Here is a 19,271-nt window from a genome sequence, read left to right as displayed (position 1 = left end):
ATAAACTAGTTTATAAAGTAAAAGTATATAAAATAGTTTATAAAATTTAAAATTTGTACCAACAATGACCGAATTAACAACAAAACAAATCTGAAAAAAAAACATGTCAAGACAACTCATGCGTCTGAGGGCGTTCAACAACAACCTTCACTTCACATCACACGACGACGACGAGACTTATGATGATTTATGAGAAATCCTAGAAGAAAATTTGGGCGGGCGGTCAACTGGTGGTCAACCAGACCATTTTGCATGGATGGCTTGGTGTTCTTTATAAGCTGGGATCCTTAACCTGTTTTATCACTAAACAGTTAGTAAAAATCATCATTAGTTATCTGTACACCTGTTGTTAGGCCTAGGACCTAGGTAGGCTAGGCTAGGCTTATTAACTTGATAATAATTAACATTCCTAGCCTAGACTAGGCCTAGGGGCTCTAGGCTAGACGCTAGAGAAGACGATCGGGTCTAACTGGTGTGGACGTCGATCGGGCCAAAACGATCCGGTCCTCCACCTATGATGTATAGACTATCAGGCCCACTTTGATTGTGATTCAATATTGTGTTCTAAATTTATCATTTTAACATAGATAGGGCCTACAGCCTACTCAAACAAAGCTATTATTGTATAATAATTGTAATTCCTAATTTAAAAATGATCTATGACCGGTTGAGCCGCCGACAAGTTGAGCCGCCGGTAATTTCTATGGAACGCCAAGCGCGTCTCTCAGTGAATGTAGTGCGTCTCTCAGTGAATGTAGTCGGCAAGTTGCCGATGTCATCCAGTGAATGAACCCCCCGGATACCAGCTACATATTCAGCCCACAGTCTTGTCAGTCGTTGATTTGCTCGTATTGCCGTTCGTGATGTATAATTGTGTAATTGAAAATTAGAATTTTGATATTTTTATGTACTACATTTTTATAAAAAATATATGAAGTTGTATAATTGCAAAATCGTAAAAAAATGTAATTTTATGTACTACATTTTTATAAAAATAAATGAAGTTGTATAATTGCAAATATAATTTTTATTTTTGTACTATTTGTTAAACTTATATATAATAAATGATAAGAATGTATGGAGTACATTTTTTTTTACTATCTGGCAAGCTGACTGAGCAAATACTCACAAAATTTAAATTAAAACAATAGAAAGAACAAGTAAATAAATTGAAGTCCCAAAAATATTTAATAAATCAGTGCAAAAACCGAGTATTAAATAAATTGAAATAATTGAGTAAATAAACTGAAATACATCCCAAACAACAGTACCAAGAACGAATAATAATTGAAATACGCCGCAATTAACGCACTACATTTACTGATAGACGCGCTTGGCGTTCCATAGAAATGACCGGCGGCTCAACTTGTCGGCGGCTCAACCGGTCATAATCCGGCCTAGGGTAGGCTAGTTACAAGTAGAGCACTGCGCAGCGGATAGCGTCGTTAGACCTTAGCTAGACGCAGTAGACAACATATGATGTATGATCTTGCTATTATACTGTAATTAATGTATTTGTAAACATTGAAATAGCTTTTTAAGACTAACCCAGGTATTCTTAAAACAAACTTTAGTCGGAGTTCGAGCTAAAACTTAAAAATGACGTCATTTCGTATTCTTAAAATAAACTTAGACTAGCACTATGACTAAATGACGCGACCTCAACTAAAATGATTCCTCCGCAGGCCGATTTTTTTAGTCAGGCTAAATCGCCGACTTGAAATATTTTATCCACTAAAAACATGTTTTTTGTAACTCACGATAAAGTGAAACGAATAAAAACGATTGTATACTCAGATTCAGGATATCTTCGGTGTGTTAAACAAAAGAGACATCAATTTTATCCCTTCCAAATGGAGAACTGGGGTCATTCTGTGTCAAATTAACCAGATTTCAAAAAAGTCCCTGTATGACCCTCTCAGATTTTGATGAAAATCCATAAAAAGGAACCCTTATTTTCCAAAATGTGAAGACCGATTTCTAGACCAAATTTTTGCGCAGAGGATAAATTCTCCGCGCAGGCTTTACTATACAATCTGATATAGTTATGAGGTACATACAGAGCGTATAATGTTTCTTAATGATGTGTTTTTTCAATCAATCATAAAATGATGTTGCTTAAAGACGATCGGGCCCACAAGATGTTCGGGCCATGGAAGCTCTGCCCCGCCATTGGCATTGCATGTTGTTCTTTTGAATATATAAATAATAATACTATTTGTCCTAGGAGTATAATTTATATGTTTCCTATTAATCATTCGCAATCTCAATTTATACGATGTATTTTGTATTTGATATCCTGTTTATATTTTTGATATTTGAAATAAATTTGATCTTTGGAAAAAAAAAGTATAAATATGCATCTTGACATAAAAATAATGAAAAGACTATGGGAAAGGTAAACATGTTTTATTTTTGTCAATTCGCCAAGGGGAGCCTAGGCCGGGAGTAACAATAATGTAGTAAGAAGAAACAAGTGAAATTTTAAGTTCAACAAGCTTAAATTTCTCAATGGTAATTGATATGAAAAGCCTATTTATTTGTTAAGTAGGATAGTGTATATTTTACTAAAGACAATTGAAAAAAAAACACACACAACACACTGTACCCCGGATTTTCTGCTGTGAACTGATTCACAGCCAAAATGGTGTTTAGTAAGGCCAAGCTACACTGTAAAGTTTTTTAATCGCTGGATGATTCCACAAAAATCAGCTCAAATTTGCGTGGAAATCCGCTAGGATAATTGGTGCTCAGAATCATAATAACTGCATTATACATTGTTTATATATTTAAGTTAAGGTCAAAGCCTAATTTTTGGCAAAATCTATGCGGAAATCAGCCCATATTTTCTGTAATGTGTGGACGAATTTCTAGGCCAAATTTTTGCACTGAGGATACATTCCCTGCGCAGGCCTTGTTCTACAATCTGGAGGCCAAGTAGATAAAAAGTTTTTACAAGTGGTTATAAAAACCTTGAATATCTCGTAAACCAACTCAAGTTTGTGCAGAACTATGAAAATAGGTGCCAAGAATCATAACTACTGCCTTAATACATTGGTTAGTTTAATAAGATGTAGGACAAAGCGTATGTTTCTGCAAAAAGTGTGCGAGAATCAGCCCTTAGTTTTTCGAAAGGCATGGACAGAATTCTAGTTCTGGGCCTAATTTTTGCAATTAATTCCCCATGCTAGCCGTATTTGTGGCAAAGACAAGCCAAAACCAGTCACTTGTCACAAAAATCAATTTTTTAGTTATTAATACAGGGTTTAACAGTAAAACGAGAGCTATAAAATGGTAAAAAAAAATTTAAATCTGACATTTCATAAAGAAGTTACAGGAGTTAAACCTACAGATGTTTGAAGAACAATATTTGAGATATCACCCTTCAAAGTTTTCGATTTCGGGACATTTCTTAGGCAGAAACCATCACTAAATCATTAAAAATTGTTTGAACATTGAAAATGCGGAAAATAACAGCATAACATGATGTATAGATATATAAAGATTAGTTTAGTGCAGTAAAATAGATAATTGAAAAGTTTGACATTCCAGCATGTTTTCTCCATTAACTCCGAAACAGGATTTGCCACGAGTGACTGGTTTGGCTTGTCTTCACCACATTTTACAGTCTGGTCTCAGTCTATTGGTTTTCACTTGAAGCTGCTTTCCATAACCTTTTGTACGCAAGTTTAGTTTAACATACTGTTCTTATTTCAGGGCAACATTATTATTATTATTATTATTATTATTATATTATGAGAGATCAAAGAAGATCCTTGTTTTGTTTTTCACAGCTCCTTTTAGATCCACCAAAGGAAAGTTTACACTCAGTAAACCATTTTCATGAGCAACCCATTCAACAGTTTATTCACTTGCAAATTCTAAACAATTATGATATCAGTCCTTGATACTGGATAGTATTGTTAAATCTAACCACAAGCTCTGCATTGCATTGCTTACTTCTTTCCTGTTCAGCGAATGCCATTTTTATATTTACAAAACACTGTTTTAAACAAGACTCTGTTTACAAAACACTGAACATTGTAGTACTCTATTAAAATTAGTTTTATTTGACATGGCACATAACATATATATTAATCATTACCATTATTAGCTTAGTGGAACTACGGCAAGCTGAGAGAATACTATAACATAAATCATAGTCAATAAACTGTGATGAGAAGAATTTCAGTAAGAGGCTAAAAGCCAGAAGTCAGTTCAAAATATAATAAGGTTCTGATAAGACTGATTAAAAATTAAAGTACTAATACCATATTAGCTAGTAAAAACAATTTAAAAAATATTGTTCCACACAAACATTTAGCGGTGGAGGTATTTTTGTAAGATAATTTTCACAATATTTTTTTCTACATGCCTGAAAAACAACTAAAAATAAAATTGAGTTTTATTAACCCATCGTAAATGGTATTTAATATTTTCTTTTTCAGCTTGTCAATAGTTATATTAATTCAAGATGGTGGATTCTATGAAGTCAGATGCTCTTAGTAAGTTAGAGAGCATGTTTCCGCAGAGCGATAGTGAAACCTTGAAATCATTAATTAATGTCACCATGAAGTCTACTGCCCTTTTGGACCTCGAGCAGTTAGTGGTGCGATGCGTAAACACTCTTCTCTTTACGAATGATGATGCTTTCCCCGGAGATACCGTCCCTGAACAGGTCGTCATCGAAGACAGCGGTAAGACGCAAAGCAGTTAAAGCACATTTTCTGTGAAAATTAATCTTTATGAAGGTAGTTGCACGTCCTTTTGGCAATGGTGGGTTTCCTGTTTGCGTCTCCCGGGCAGTGATGCCAAATTAATGAATAATTATTTAAATAAAATGCTTTTTTTTTTGTAATATGTATAATGACTACCACTATAATTTCTCTGTGGTAAGCCCACCCACTCTCTTGTACACAAAACGGGTCCAATTTTTAGGGGTGGGCCTATACTTGGGAAATCCCCTTTCTAATCCAGTGGCAATTTTCAGTACTATACAGTATGCCTAATTCAAAGCCAATATTTGATGTTTTTCTCTGAGAATGTTTTGAAAAATTATTCCCTGGGCTATTTGCCCAAGGAAACATGCCTTAAATTTGGGCTTTTTAGGGCAAGGCCACTTTTACCAGTTAATTATTAAGGGTATCATTGATATAAAAAAAAAAGACATCAAGGGCAGTATATCACAAAATAACACCTAATGTATTGCTGGATTTTTAGGGGATCAAGGCCAAACTAGCCTGAACTCAAGCAGAGGTAATTTTTGTAGGGCATGCAAGCCTGTTAGGAGGATACTGGAAGCACTGGCCTTGGTGACCTGTCATTAAATTTGAGGCCTAAAATGGGTGTATACACTAGGAACTGGATTTATTCGGTGTAAACACTAAAGGATAGCCCACGAAAGTCTAGAAGAAGACTTATTTCCAGTGGGGTCCTTTTGGTGATGATTGGGCAGTACACCAGGAGACAATCCCCTACTCTTTTTCGAAGAGTGTACTGCGTTCTTTAACGTGCACATGGCCATAAATGCACACGGGACCAACGGCTTGAACGTCTCATTCGAAAGACGGTGCGCTAATTGTAACTTGTATTTCAGCCCTCCAGCTGAAACACAAGGAGAGGCAGCGATGGGAATTGAACCAGGGACCTAGAGATCTCCATGGTTCAGCGCACACACAGTGGCTACCACCGGATTAGCTGACTGAGCTAAGCTCCTCTCTATGGTTTGAATTTAAGTGCATAGAGAAATCTAGTTTTTTTATTATTTGCATCCCAGGGTAAAGAATAATACACATTTATTAAAAAAGGTTTATGTTTTCATTCAATTTTCTTGCCCATGAAACTGTTGAATTTGTAGATTTACATATTATATTTGTAATATGTAAATTTGTAGATTTACATATTAGATTTGTAATACTGTATGTAAATTTGTAGATTTACATCTTAGATTTGTAATATGTATTATCTCCCTTGAGGACATCAAGATTATTCATCATATTCATATACATATTCATTCCAACTCTTTCACATTTTAACCATTTTTAAAACTGCACTTCTGTTTGTTGAAGTCCAACATACAGAATGTAACACATAAGCAAACACTGCCTCATATAATTAACTACTATGCTTTCATCTAACTAATAATTGATAGTTCTTCACCTAACTGGTTCCAATTGCTATTTAAGGAAACCTTAGATATTCATCATTTGAACCCTAAATTAATCAATGGAAACAGATTTCCTCCATGATTAAACCATGGACCTATTAATAATAGGTTCATGATTAAACTGTAGTCTCAAAGCATAAAGAGAGTTGGAAATTGTTTACCTGATATTTAATCCAACCCACTCAGTTTGTCTCTTGCTTAATCCCCTCATTTGCATATTGTAGCTTTTTTTTGTAATCACTCATTCCTGAAGATGACCCAATAAAGGTTGAAATGTTGAATCATGGCCACCCTCTCTTTATTCAGAGTAATCACACGGGTGAGTGGGCTGGGCTGTAGGCTAGGCTGGGCTGTAGGCTAGGCCAGGCCAGGCTAGGCTAGGCCACCAGACGGGATTGATCTACAGTACAAGATATTTTAACTTTTTATCTTTTTTTTTATATTGTAGACTTGCCAGATTGTTCTGATGTAATTGTGATTAACGACAATGATGAGCAAGATACAAAGTTACCCATAAAAAATGAAGGTTTAAAAGAAAGAGAAGCACAAAATTCCATGCAATCCGGCATTAATTTACCATCAACGGATATTCAGGATCTGTGGAATGACGTGGAACATATCATTGGGAAAACGGAAACGAAAAAGGACCAAAGTTTCATGGAATCAAATTCAAAATTAAAAGAATGGGATTTTTCGTATGACGTGGAGACTATCTTTGGTAAGACGGGTACCTCGAAGGAGATAACAACTGAATCTGTAGCGACATCAGACAGCAACAACAGTGGCACCGATTGTACCCCTCCGAGAAAGAGAGTAAAACGTCCAGATGCAGATGACATCAATGAGCATATGCCAAACAATGTTGCGCAATCAAATGACTTTCAATTTGGAAAACAGAATGAACCTCAAGGACAGAGTTCACAGTTCAACTCAAAACCTCAATTAATATCAGGTCAATATGAGGTTACCTCACCCTTTGGTACCAGGTTTGCACCAGGCTCAGTTTCTCTGGTCAATCAAGTCAATAATAATAGAGCAAATGACTTAAGACATGGAACGAAAGGCAGTGGTGAGTTCATACCCCATAGTTCAAGCCTTCAGTCTGTAATGCACGTCCCGTATAAAGGTCTTCCCGACAGGAAATCGTCATCTACTGCCTCTTGTACCGTCTCCAGGCATCCTGACAGCAATAGCAGTTTTACCGGAGCAAGCGGGTATACCGGAGCTAGCGCACACTCCTTTATTTTGAATGAGTCAAAATCTTCCATCAGTGACTCGTCAAAACAAACAAAAAATTCACCATTAAATGCTGCGTCACATCACAGATTTGATTGGCAGAAGGCAGATCACGGTAATGTACCACAAGCATCGTCTGGACATACAACGATGATTGGAGCATCCAATCAAAGCGAAAATTCTTCTTTTAAGAAATTCGACAGAAATTCACATGTAATGCAAAGTCAGTTCGATGGAGCAAATTCTATGAACTTAAAATATCCAGGTGGCCTTAATCCTTTCGGTAACCAGGGGCACAGTACTAACGATGACCAGCCTTATGACATGGTGGATGGTGAAATTCCAATGCATACCAATGTAAAGATGGACAATGGTAACAATGAACATATCAGCAGTCAGGTGAATCTAAACGGACAATCGTATGTAATTAATCAGGTGAATATTAATGACCCGGTGAATACTGCTAATCACCAGGTGGATCTCAGTGCCCAAGTTAGCACAGATCACATGACACCAAAGATTATTGAAATCCCAGGGCACTCCCATCTCAATGCATGTAGAGACCAACGGGCGGTCTATGCTGACCAGGTACGAAAAAATATTCTACAGGCAAGGATGAATAACCAGATGCAACCAAATTACCAAGTGCATACCAATCAGATGACACCAGAGATCTGTAATAACCAAAAGCGCTCCCGTCTAAATGCATATAGAGACCAGCGGGAGGTCTATACTGACCAGGTACATACAGGAAACCTACAGGTAATGATGAATAACCTGATGCAACCAAATCACCCAGTGCATACCCATCTCCATCCAAATGCAAATCAACACATGGCCATTAATAACCAGGTTCATAACCAAGTTCACACCAACCACCCAGCAAATACCAATCAACCGGTGGCCATTAATAACCAGGTGCACCCTAATCACCAGGTGGCCGTTAATGAACAGGTGCATGCCAATCTCCAGGAAAATGCCAATCAACCGGTGGCCATTAATGACGACCTTATGGCAGTTGCTGTTGAACTACCAGGAGAAATGACTATTGATATACAAATGGTTGAAGTGGTAAGCTGCACTATTTCTCATGGTTTCATTTTTGTTTTAATAATAATAATAATAACAATAATAATAGTAATAATAATGAAAAGCTTTGGTTTGCTTGAGCTCAACTTTTATTTGAAGTCATGGCTTGGTGGTTATGGATCCCATATGTTCAATTCATAAAATTACACTACCAGGAAAAAAACCACCTATACTTAAAATAATTGTAGAGTTTAACTTGCCTAAGTCGAATCCAAAATGGAATTGAAAAAAATTTCAACTTAGATAAAATTTGACTTACAGATTGTTAATTAATGGAAAACACAACAGTTTGGCATGTAAAATAAGATCGACTTAAAATTATTAGAGATAGGCAAAGTCTGTTATCCCACACAATATCTAAAGGTAATCTATTCATTGAAGTTGATTATCAAGGACACTTAATTAGAAGTTCCTTGTGATTAGAGCCTTGAGAAGCTCCTTTGTTTTTTACTTCTTCACTTTTCCTAGATTGAGGGCCAACTTTATATTCAAAGGCTTCGGCCCGGGACGGATGTGGAGTACGCATTCTTACAACTTACTTCTCCCTACTTATTAACAATAACAGGGGATGTGAGATGGACCAGTACATGGGGGTAACACCCTACTCATCTAAAAAGATGTACTGGGTTCATTAAAGTGCACATTTTAAGCCAATTGTGTACGCTAGGCCTACGGTGTATAGTCCTTATCCGAGAAGACTTGCTCTACCCCCTGAACCATTGGCGAGTGTGCCTTAACTGCTCGGTCATTTGTGACCCAAGATCATAAACGGGCTGTAAACTCGCACTGCGCTATATTGAGAAACAAGCATCAATAGGCTTATAACATGAATTTTGTGTGAATTGGGATTTTGTGTAATAAATAAAGTATAACTATTATCCTTACTATTCCTGAAGTTTGAGTTTAAAATTCCAACTGTAAAAGGTAAATTTAGCCATTTTCGGATGGGAGTTGGTAAAAAATGAATAGAAACCTGCCGAAAAAATAAAGCATTTTTCTCAAAACTTCATTTAAGAAAGTTGATAAGATGATAATTATTCAAACGGTCGTAACTTTGCTTCCAGACACCTGATTGAGTTCATTTAACTGTCGTTTTAAAGTAAATGATATGTTCTATGCCACCATTATAACAAGAACTCATTTTGGCCTGAGGACGAGTTTATAGCCCTTTTATGATCTTGGGTCACATTTGACTTTTGGAGATTTAGTTTGTGTAAAGCATCGTGTGTGTATGTTTGTCTTGTGTAAGGGATTGTCACCTACAAGTAGGATAGTGATATATTCGCTGTTGACAATCCTTGGCACATGTATTGTGTGCCTAAATAAATAAAATAAATAAATAAATAAAAAATAATAAATATGTTTTTTGCCAGGAACTGGAAATTCATAATCACCAAAACCACAACTCCACTCCAACATACTGTAAGGCTCTGTCCACACTATTAAATTGTGTGACTATGCCAATTGTGCACGTGGTGATGTCATAGGATACCCATATATGGACAGATTTTGGGCATTTGTCATGTAAAACTTGACTATGAATTACGCAAAATGGAAAATGATATAGATAATTAAAAAGATCAAATTCATGAGGAAGTACCTAACAATTGCATTTATGTTTTCCACTTTCATTTCTCGAAAAAGAATGAGAAAGTTGCATGATTGCTGGGCGGCTTGTGCTTGGTGCCAGAGTTGACTGTTCTATTATTTTTCGAGGGGTGTTCTCATTGTATGAGAACGATTAGGTAATTTGTCGGTTTATCCAGGTAAGTTATTCACAAAGTAGACTTGTGAGAAAGTACCTAACAATTGTGTTTATGTTTTGCAGATGAACCTAATTCCTGACATCCAGTTGGAATTCTTGCGAAATAAATTAAAAGAATTTAAAGAAGTGAATAACGAGCTTGCGGTCCAGAGGGCTGTTAATTATCTACTGGAAAATCCATATCCTAAACAAAGCAAAGACGTACCAAAGGCAAGTGAAAAAAGCGTGTGAGCTAAAGTCTGGTTTCTGTAATCTTGCAGCAGTCGCTAAGCCCAGCCCATGGGATGTTGTTGCTAAGGTCCCAGAAAGCATAGGCTTAGCCAGCGAGCCGTCCGGCCATCTTTTGGACAGTCTACAATTATCTAGGACGGCCACTTTTACCGAAACGTCTTGGACAGCTTGGCCTAATCAGCTCGGCCTAATCAGCTCGGCCTAGCATATTGGGCCTGGTCTACCTTTAGCAAATATTCTTCAAATCTATCGAATGTTGAATTAAACTAAAGCTAAATCCTATATACATTTGATAAAAGCAACATTTATTGATTGATTGTACATTGTTTTCGTACCGATATTCGATGGGGATTCCCAAAGATGGGCGTGGCCCGCCCATCGGCTCTGTACCACGCCCACTGGCTTCCATTTTGGACGGCCTATTTCGTTTTTCTGGCTAAACCCTTGCCACAAAGCAACACTGTTAAAACCTACGCAAACTTGCGTTTGAGGAACAGCACATGTGTTTGTGAGACGCCCACATATTTCCTGACGTCGTTCTTATTATCAATTATCTGCCTAGAGGCATGCTTTTGTCTGTCTACAACAACAGGGCCAGTTGGACCAGTAAAACCTGTATTTCTTATTCCTAAACCTTTAATCACACTACAGAAGATTACTGTAGAATTCATAATTATTGAGTTTGTGCATTATAAAAAATTAAAACTTCCATTACAGAAAGCAAGGGATCAATCCGAAGAAACCGATTATTTCAAAGATTTCAGTCGGATGCCATCTTTCGATTATCTCAGACAAGTGGTCTGTGTGATGCAAGCTCGACATTCTAAGGTAATAATATCAAAATAAAAAAACAAAACAAAACAAAAAGGAGATGTTTGTTAATAAAAAAAACATTAAAACATTTCTTTCCAATCAACAGTGGTGTATCTAGGGGGTCCAGCGAACCCCAAAAAACTTTCATTGTCTCCCTAATTGAAAATTTCCAAAGCAAAAACATCGTTGAAATTGTGAAAACCACCTCATATCACTTTGTTTTGCGACCTAGCGCCCCCATATGTAATCATTAAGTCCCCACTCAATTCCTATCGCTGCTGTCCTTGTGATTCAGCTAGAGGGCTGAAATGCAAGTTACGATAGCGCACCGCCTTTCTGATGAGACGTTTAAGCCGTTAGTCCCGTCTGCAGTATAGCCTGTGTACACATTAAAGAATGCAGTGCACTCTGCAGAACAGGTTAGGGGATTGTCTCCCAGTGTACCACACAATCACAACCAGAAGGACCCCACTGGAAATAAGTCTACTGCAGGCTTTTGTGGGTTGTCCTTGGTGTTTACGCCGAATAAATCCAATCCAATTCACTCAAACTTTGCATCCTTATCAGCACCCCCGTTTTAAGACTTTTAGATATGCAACTGCTAATCAATGAAAAAACGAGAGTTACTTTTGAAATGAGGCCTGCTTTGCTCGCTGTGGGCTTCGTTTGGACTGTTTCATATTACATAATGACCTAAAAACATGGTTAAAATTTAACTGTCTGACAATGTGCAATTAAGTTCTGTAATTGTCTATCTGAATGTTAACAGAAAGCTGTTTTCAGAATATAAAAGTAGACTGTGGGGAAATAGATTGTCTAATTGAGGATCAATTAAATGTTGATGTATTGTCTCAGAAAGTGCCTTGTAAAGGAGCCATCAAATAATATCTTACATATTAAAGGTGGCAATATAGTTTTGATGTTCTTTTTTTTTCAGTTGTCAACAAAATTTCTGAGAGATATTCTTCAAATCTACAACTACCACTTTGCGCCGGCTGAAAAATCAATACAAGAAATAATACGGGCGCACAAGACCCTTTCAGAGTGTTTATCGTTATACAGTAAAATGACGTACGAGGGCGAAGTGAAGTTAACCGTAGGAAAGAGGGACACAAGCCTGCGAATCAAGACACTAAAATGCCGTCGTTCTTCTCAAATGCCAAGAGAGATCAGTAGGGAATTACAAAATGAGATTGATTTCTATGAGATGCACGTGATGAAAGAATTAGAGGTTCGTATTTTGTGTTTTTTTGGGTCTGCGCAAAGCTCCGACCCCAGGGCCGCACTGCTGTTCTTGTTCTTGTTACCAAAACTTTAGAAGCGTCCATGTGTTGACCGGACATTATAACCACTACACCACAAGACCTTGGTTTGAACAGTGTTATCTTTCCTTCATATTGCCTATTAGTCAAAACAGGAAGATGGTGAAACAACCTACATTTTATCTGTAATGATGTTGTTAAAGAATATGAACGTATATGTTTGTTACGTTTTATCATATGTTCACATTGCATGTAGTAAGTCAAGGCAGGCAGATGGTGAAACAACCTCCATTTTAATTTATCTGTAATGATGTTTTCATTCATTCCATTCATAATTTTCAGCCTGCCTTTATTTAAATCCTTAGGCCACTGGCCTATAGATAATAATGTTACCAAACAATTACCTTCTAATGAGGACTTTCTTTTTTTAAGTGAAAGGTTTAGCCAGTTTGACCTGGGATTGATGTGGGATTTCTCCAGTGATATCTACTCAACAAAGATTCCCTTTATATGAACACATATGTTTGTTATGTTTTGTCTTTCTTTCACATGAGTAAGTCAAGATATGAAGATGGTGTCAAACAACCACTGTTTTATCTGTAAACATGTTAAACAAAAATTAATAGATATGTTTTGTTATTTTTCCTATTAAGTTCACATTGCCTCTGAGACGAGACATATACATAAAGAATGTGTAAGTGCAAAGAAGGTGTTGATGAATATGGTACAGTCATATCAAATATCCAGTGCTTATGTCATTATTGTTTATTTTTTCATTAGAATAAAGATAGAGAATTTGCAATCACATTGAATGGACAAGAATATGAACAGGTAAGAATCATTTGTTAAGGTGGGGAGGAGGGTGGCGGAAAAAAAAAGTGGTAGAGGGAGGTAGTTGGGGAAAGGAAGGTAGGAGAGAAGAGGAGGATGTTTAAGTAATTTTTTTTTTTACAATTTCCTTCCCTAAATTTTTATGTAATGAGATTTTGGTAGATCTGAATTGTTACATTGTTAACAGGCATTAAAGAATACTGTAAATGCAAAATGTATTACATACTGTACTAAGCAGAAGCATTCTACCTTTATTTAGGTATACATTTTGCCCTCCAATTCGAGACTACTTTGGAACATGCAAATTTGAGTTGGTCTCGAGGTTGGGTGTCCACTTAACAGGATTAGCTTTGTGTTAAAAGATTGACGATGGTTATTTGTTTCTTTTATAAAAGTGGTCTCAGAATTAGAATGGTCTCATTGGAGGGTGTACTTTCTTTTTATTACTGGTTTCAATGTCTCTTTAGGAGGGTCAACTGATCGAGTGCGGATGCTGCTATGGTGAGGTGCCATTTGAAGATATGATCCAGTGCTCTGACGGGCATTTGTTCTGCTCCACTTGTATGTGTAGCTATGCCAAAGAAGCTATATACGGCTCCGGTAAACTCAAACTCTCCTGTATGACTGACGGATGTGAAGCTGGCTTTCCAAAAAGTAAATATTATATCTTTACCAAATATAATGATAATCGGCTCTGATATTAAGCTAAGATCATAGTGCTTAATTATTATGACATTATGCCCATATGGTTGTGGTATGACATCATGCCTATATGGTTGTGGTATGACATCATCATGCCCATATATGGTTGTGGTATTACTTCATCATGCACATATGATTGTGGTATGACATCATGTCCATATATGGTTGTGCTATGACATCATCATGTCCACGTAGGTTGCAGTATGACTTCATAATTCCAATATATGGTTGCAGTATGATTTTGTCATGCCCATATATGGTTGTGGTATGACATCATTGTGCCCATTATGGTTGTGGTATTACTTCATCATGCCCATATATGGTTGTGGTATGACATCATATCCATATATGGTTGTGCTATGACATCATCATGTCCATGTAGGTTGCAGTATGACTTCATAATTCCCATATATGGTTGCAGTATGATTTTGTCATGCCCATATATGGTTGTGGTATGACTTCCATCATGATATTCATTGCATTTTGTAACCAAATTCTGGCAGCTTGAATATTTTCACTTGTAGGACAATTGTATCAATTTATGCTTTCATGATTGTGTACTATAAGGTTGCCATGAAATTTGTAAAATTTTATGACCCAATTCTGAATACTCATATTTACAGGTCAGCTTGATAAATGCCTACCAAAAGATATGATAGCCAAATACGAAGACCGTCAGAAAGAAGAATCCTTGAACCTTGCCGGTATTGATGATCTTGTTAAGTGTCCATCCTGTGAATTTGCTGCCATTATGGACTCAGAAGACAAAGTATTTAAGTGTCAGAATCCAGAGTGCCTTAAGGTATGCGTGGGTACCAGGTTAGCAAAAACTACACCTAGGGGCTTTGGTTTAATGAGCTTTCTAAAAACATATTTTATTTTGCTGCGTGGGATGATGCCCAATGTTACCTTCACGGAGGCATTTTGGTGCTTTTAATTGCACGACGGTAGTATGACGTAGAACATAATGACGTCACTAAGGAGTGCTGAATCCTTGTCGCAATTTGGCTCGAATCTACGTTGTGCATAGAATGTAGGATGGTCATGGATTCACTTCTCTACATTCTCTGCACAACGTAGGACTTCCATGGATGGGTGAATCTGCTATATGGTTGCATCATCGCGCAATTTCAAAGCTCCTTAATGGTACAGAAGTGAAAACATGCAAACATTCTGAATTTTCAACACTCAAAAAAATTGGGGATGTCAGCATTTCCTCAACAGGTGATCGATCATTTCCTGCAGGATGGACCACCTCTATTTTAGCCCCACCATGGCTGCAGCTGAGGTGTCACCGAGAACGGTGCCAGATGCCGAGTCCTAGCCCACCACTGGCACCTCCCCTGCATTGAACCATACTTTTCAATCAATCAGTCAAGTATTTGTAAAGTGCCAATATCCACAGCAGAATGCAACGTTCAGTGGCGCTATGACAATGGCATTACTCAAAGTGTACAATGACTTCTGAGGATAATTAACAATAAAATATAATTGTAAAATTACAAACAAAAAAATTACATGTGTGTCAAAACACTTAGTATGAGATGGAGAAGAGATAAGAGATAACTTTTTCATTAAGATACTGATAGAAGATGAGGTTTTGATCTCAAGAGGTAGGGCATTCTTAGTGTAAGGGCTGCACATGAGAATGTACATGTACAAATTATTTAATAATTATTTTGTTTTTGTTTTTTTTCATTTAGGAATCTTGTCGCTACTGCAAGGAGAGTTGGAAGGACCATTTTGGTTTGCCATGCAGCGAAATCGAGAGGAAAGACGAAACATCTCTAAGGGTAACGTACGAAGAGAGAATGACAAATGCAAAGATGAGGACTTGTTTTAGATGCAAGACAGGTTACATGAAAAGTGATGGATGCAATAAGGTAGTTACCAATGGCTCTACTAAGAGGTCATTCACAATTACATTTTTACAAGTGTACAAACGGTACTTTTTTTCGGTACCCCCTCTGAAAGTGTACTTGGTTGCTTAAAAATTAATAATTATATCCATGGTTACATTATAATTTTACCATTATTATACATATTGCATGTTATTTTGAATCAACATTTTAATGCATGTATAAAAGTGTACAAATTTGTCCACGCCCTTCCCCCTAGCTTACAGTTTGTACTCTTGTGAAAATGTTGATAAATTTAATTCTTAACGCATGGGAGATTAGGCGAGACCTTGTTTAGCATTATTGGCCTGTCATCGGCCAATAGTGATGATTTCAAATAAAAATTAATAAGCAAACCTGCCCCACAAAAAAATGGAAATTTTAGAAAATAAATAAAAGTTTTTATTCATTTTTATTACGCCTACCACTGCTTTGAAATCTCAAAAAATAAGAAATGTATATTTCTTCCTAATTATATATATAAATTTAAAGCATTTAACTATCCAATTACTAAACTGTTTACATTCGACAATAACATTTTATTTTTATTTTCTCCTTTTTCTTGATGTTTTTGGCAAAAATATTTGCTAAGTAAGAAAAATTTTTTTCCACCCTCATTTAATGATGTTTGAAAAAATAATTTCTGGAAATAAGATATAAATAAGTTATAGTTGATTTGTACATTCAGACGCAGTATCCAGTTTAATAATAGATTTTTTTTTTTCAATTTCAGTTTTCTTTTACCTGTTTACCTTTTTTGGTAAAAGTTTGCTAAATTTAAATAAAAATAATGTTTGTGTATTTCTTGCCATTTAGTTTTGATCCAACATCAAGTGACTTGGAAACTACATATTTTTTTGTGACTTAAAACATACTCCACTAAGTATATATATGAGGTTTGCCATTCCAAAACCAGCACCTTTGACCAAAATAAGAAAATTGGCTTTTAATATATCCTTATTCTCCACATTATGCTTAATCATTCCACATTATACTATTCATTCCTCATTATACTATTCATTATACTATTCCACATTATACTGTACATTATACTATTCATTCCACATTATACTACATTATACTATCCTTATTCTCCACTGTACTTCTTTCAAAAGTTGTCAATATGTATTTATCTATATCGTGACGAATTTTTAATAAATAAATAAATAAGCTTTAAAATGATGGTCATTTACTGGAATCGACTTAATATTGCCAAAGTTATGAGTAAAAGTATTAATTCTTTTCTGTACTAAAGTATACAATACATTAGCACATTCTTATGCTAATTACTCAGTCTAATACCCCATTCAGACTAGCATCGCATTGCGATCAGTTGTAGCAATTGCGACACCCAATCGCAAAGTAAAATCATGTGTGAAAGCTCACCAATAGTAGTCGATATGTAATCGATATCGCAATTGTTACCCGTTGCAATTGGGTGCTACAATCTTTATTACTCACGATTACCACGGAATCTGATCGCAACGAATCACAACAAATTCCACAGGCACTGTTTGGCTGAGGTCAGGCAACATAGGCCTAGACACTGGAGGCCTAGGCCCTAGAATGTGAAGTTTGCTTGTGTTGGTCTGAATGGGTTCGTTTATTGCGATCGGGAATAATCAGTTTTGGATTACCACCGATTACATCGCAACCGATCGCAAGAGAGTGTAGTCTGAATAGGGTATAACATTTAGGGACAGTATGCTGGTTTTGGGATGGCAGGCCTCATATGAACAGCGATTACTAGGGACCAGAAATTTGAAAGAATTATCACGGTTCACCAGGTTTTTACACACTGTGCTACACACAAGTTTAGCCAACTGACCTAATGTACATTATAATGCCTATGTGATACTAATTTTGTATTTTTTTTCCCTCCACTAAATTTACTCTAGATTACTTGTCGGTGCGGTGCTAAGATGTGCTACATCTGCCGTAAGCCAAACATCGACTATAATCACTTCTGCCAACATGTCCGAAACCCTGGTCAAGGGTGCACCACCTGCGAAGCCTGCTCCCTGTGGAGCGACTCCAAAGAGGATGATGAGAGAGCAGTTAAAGAAATACAAAAACAACTACAGGAGGAAAGACAAGCAAAGGGTAAGTAATAAAATAATTTATTTCGATTTATGATATATGTAATTGTTGTTGTTAGTTTCATTTTTATAATAGCAGTGTAATAATATTAAGTAACTGAAATTTGAGATGAACTATTATTTCAACGCTTATTCTATGTATTTCACTGGGTACATCCTATTGTAACCCAGTATCCCAGTATTGTTGTCCAGCCATGTTCTCACCTGTCCATTCCTCATTCAACCTTTTGGTATCAAAGGGCTGTTGTCACCGAGGCCAGGTTCTGCCTAAAGCTGCATGTATAATGACACGACAATGACACAATAAAAATGCGCTCCCTGTTGAAGGATATAAACGATGCGCCGATATGTCATCATGTCATTATCGTGTCTTGTGTAAATGTAGCTTTAGGCTCATTGCCACGTTATGCAAGTTAAGCTCGGTTGCTATAGAATGGTTTACCCTATCGGCGACAGTCTGGATGCCTTCCCGATTGCATCAGGGCAGCTAGCAATGCACCCGGATTCGTCTGCAACGCAATCAGCAAAGTTGAACCAGGTTTAAACTTCACCAACAGCTGTCAGCAACTGTCACCGATGGGGTGAGCAATTCTATGGAAACGGAAACCTAATGCCTCTGATATTCTCTTTCTTACCATGGATGTTGCTAATGCTAAGATGTGTGCTAATCTCGTACAAACAGACCATAGCAATTTTCCCTAGCATGCTTCCCTGATTTGAACTAAACCCAGACATCCAACATATTGAATTGATTTTTTTTTTCTTAAAGGATTTGATACGAGCAAGAGCGCTGGAGGTACCGTGCCATCACGGGAGCCTGAACCATCTGTGGCAAACCAACTCATTTTTGGACTGAATATGCCCCGCCCGCAACCTGTAGTACAGCACCATCCATACATCAACTAATATTTGATACTTAAGAGTGTATATTAAAAGGGGAAGCTTCAAATGGACAGTACAACACACAATTTTATTCAGGAAATGTTTTGTGTATTTTTATTTTTTGAACCTATGACTAGATCATATGTGACCGGCTCTAGCAAAACCTGCTATTTGTTGCAATTTCTTATTTTGCACAAGAACCCAAAACGTTTGAGAATCAGAATATTCAAAATTTTCAGATTTCTGCGTTTTATAAACGATATTTTTATTTTTTATTTTATTTTATTTCATCCATTT

The 19,271-nt window shown here is 36.7% G+C and overlaps 1 protein-coding gene across 2 annotated transcripts; it reads left to right on the top strand.

Moving 5' to 3' along the window:
- The first annotated feature begins 143 nt into the window (after window positions 1–143).
- On the top strand, window positions 144–19,265 carry LOC117115415. 2 transcript variants are annotated; one of them, XM_033259191.1, is made up of 12 exons: window positions 144–310; window positions 4,449–4,697; window positions 6,615–8,473; window positions 10,320–10,466; window positions 11,205–11,315; window positions 12,238–12,531; window positions 13,343–13,393; window positions 13,861–14,047; window positions 14,719–14,897; window positions 15,799–15,978; window positions 17,892–18,096; window positions 18,862–19,265. In XM_033259191.1, exons 2-12 carry the CDS (start codon window positions 4,475–4,477, stop codon window positions 18,996–18,998), a joined length of 3,573 nt encoding a protein of 1,190 aa, XP_033115082.1. In that variant the 5' UTR covers window positions 144–310; window positions 4,449–4,474; the 3' UTR covers window positions 18,999–19,265. The 2 variants fall into 2 exon arrangements, with proteins under 2 accessions (XP_033115082.1, XP_033115083.1); XM_033259192.1 differs by lacking the exons at window positions 144–310; window positions 4,449–4,697 and adding an exon at window positions 6,424–6,485.
- Window positions 19,266–19,271: the final 6 nt, after the last annotated feature.

This window comes from Anneissia japonica, unplaced genomic scaffold (genome assembly GCF_011630105.1).
Source record: "Anneissia japonica isolate Jap-2015-1 unplaced genomic scaffold, ASM1163010v1 scaffold287704_len1198815_cov201, whole genome shotgun sequence".
Classification (NCBI taxonomy): Eukaryota; Metazoa; Echinodermata; class Crinoidea; order Comatulida; family Comatulidae; genus Anneissia; species Anneissia japonica.
The sequence above is the reverse complement of the archived record's forward strand: the minus strand, read 5'-3'. Positions and strand labels throughout refer to the sequence as shown.

Coding starts and splice junctions, on each gene's coding strand:
- LOC117115415 (XM_033259191.1), top strand. CDS start 4,475: ATGGTGGATTCTATGAAGTCAGATGCTCTTAGTAAGTTAGAGAGCATG. Junction 10,467..11,204: donor AAAGCAAAGACGTACCAAAG/GCAAGTGAAAAA, acceptor CTTCCATTACAG/AAAGCAAGGGATCAATCCGA. Junction 14,048..14,718: donor TGAAGCTGGCTTTCCAAAAA/GTAAATATTATA, acceptor TCATATTTACAG/GTCAGCTTGATAAATGCCTA.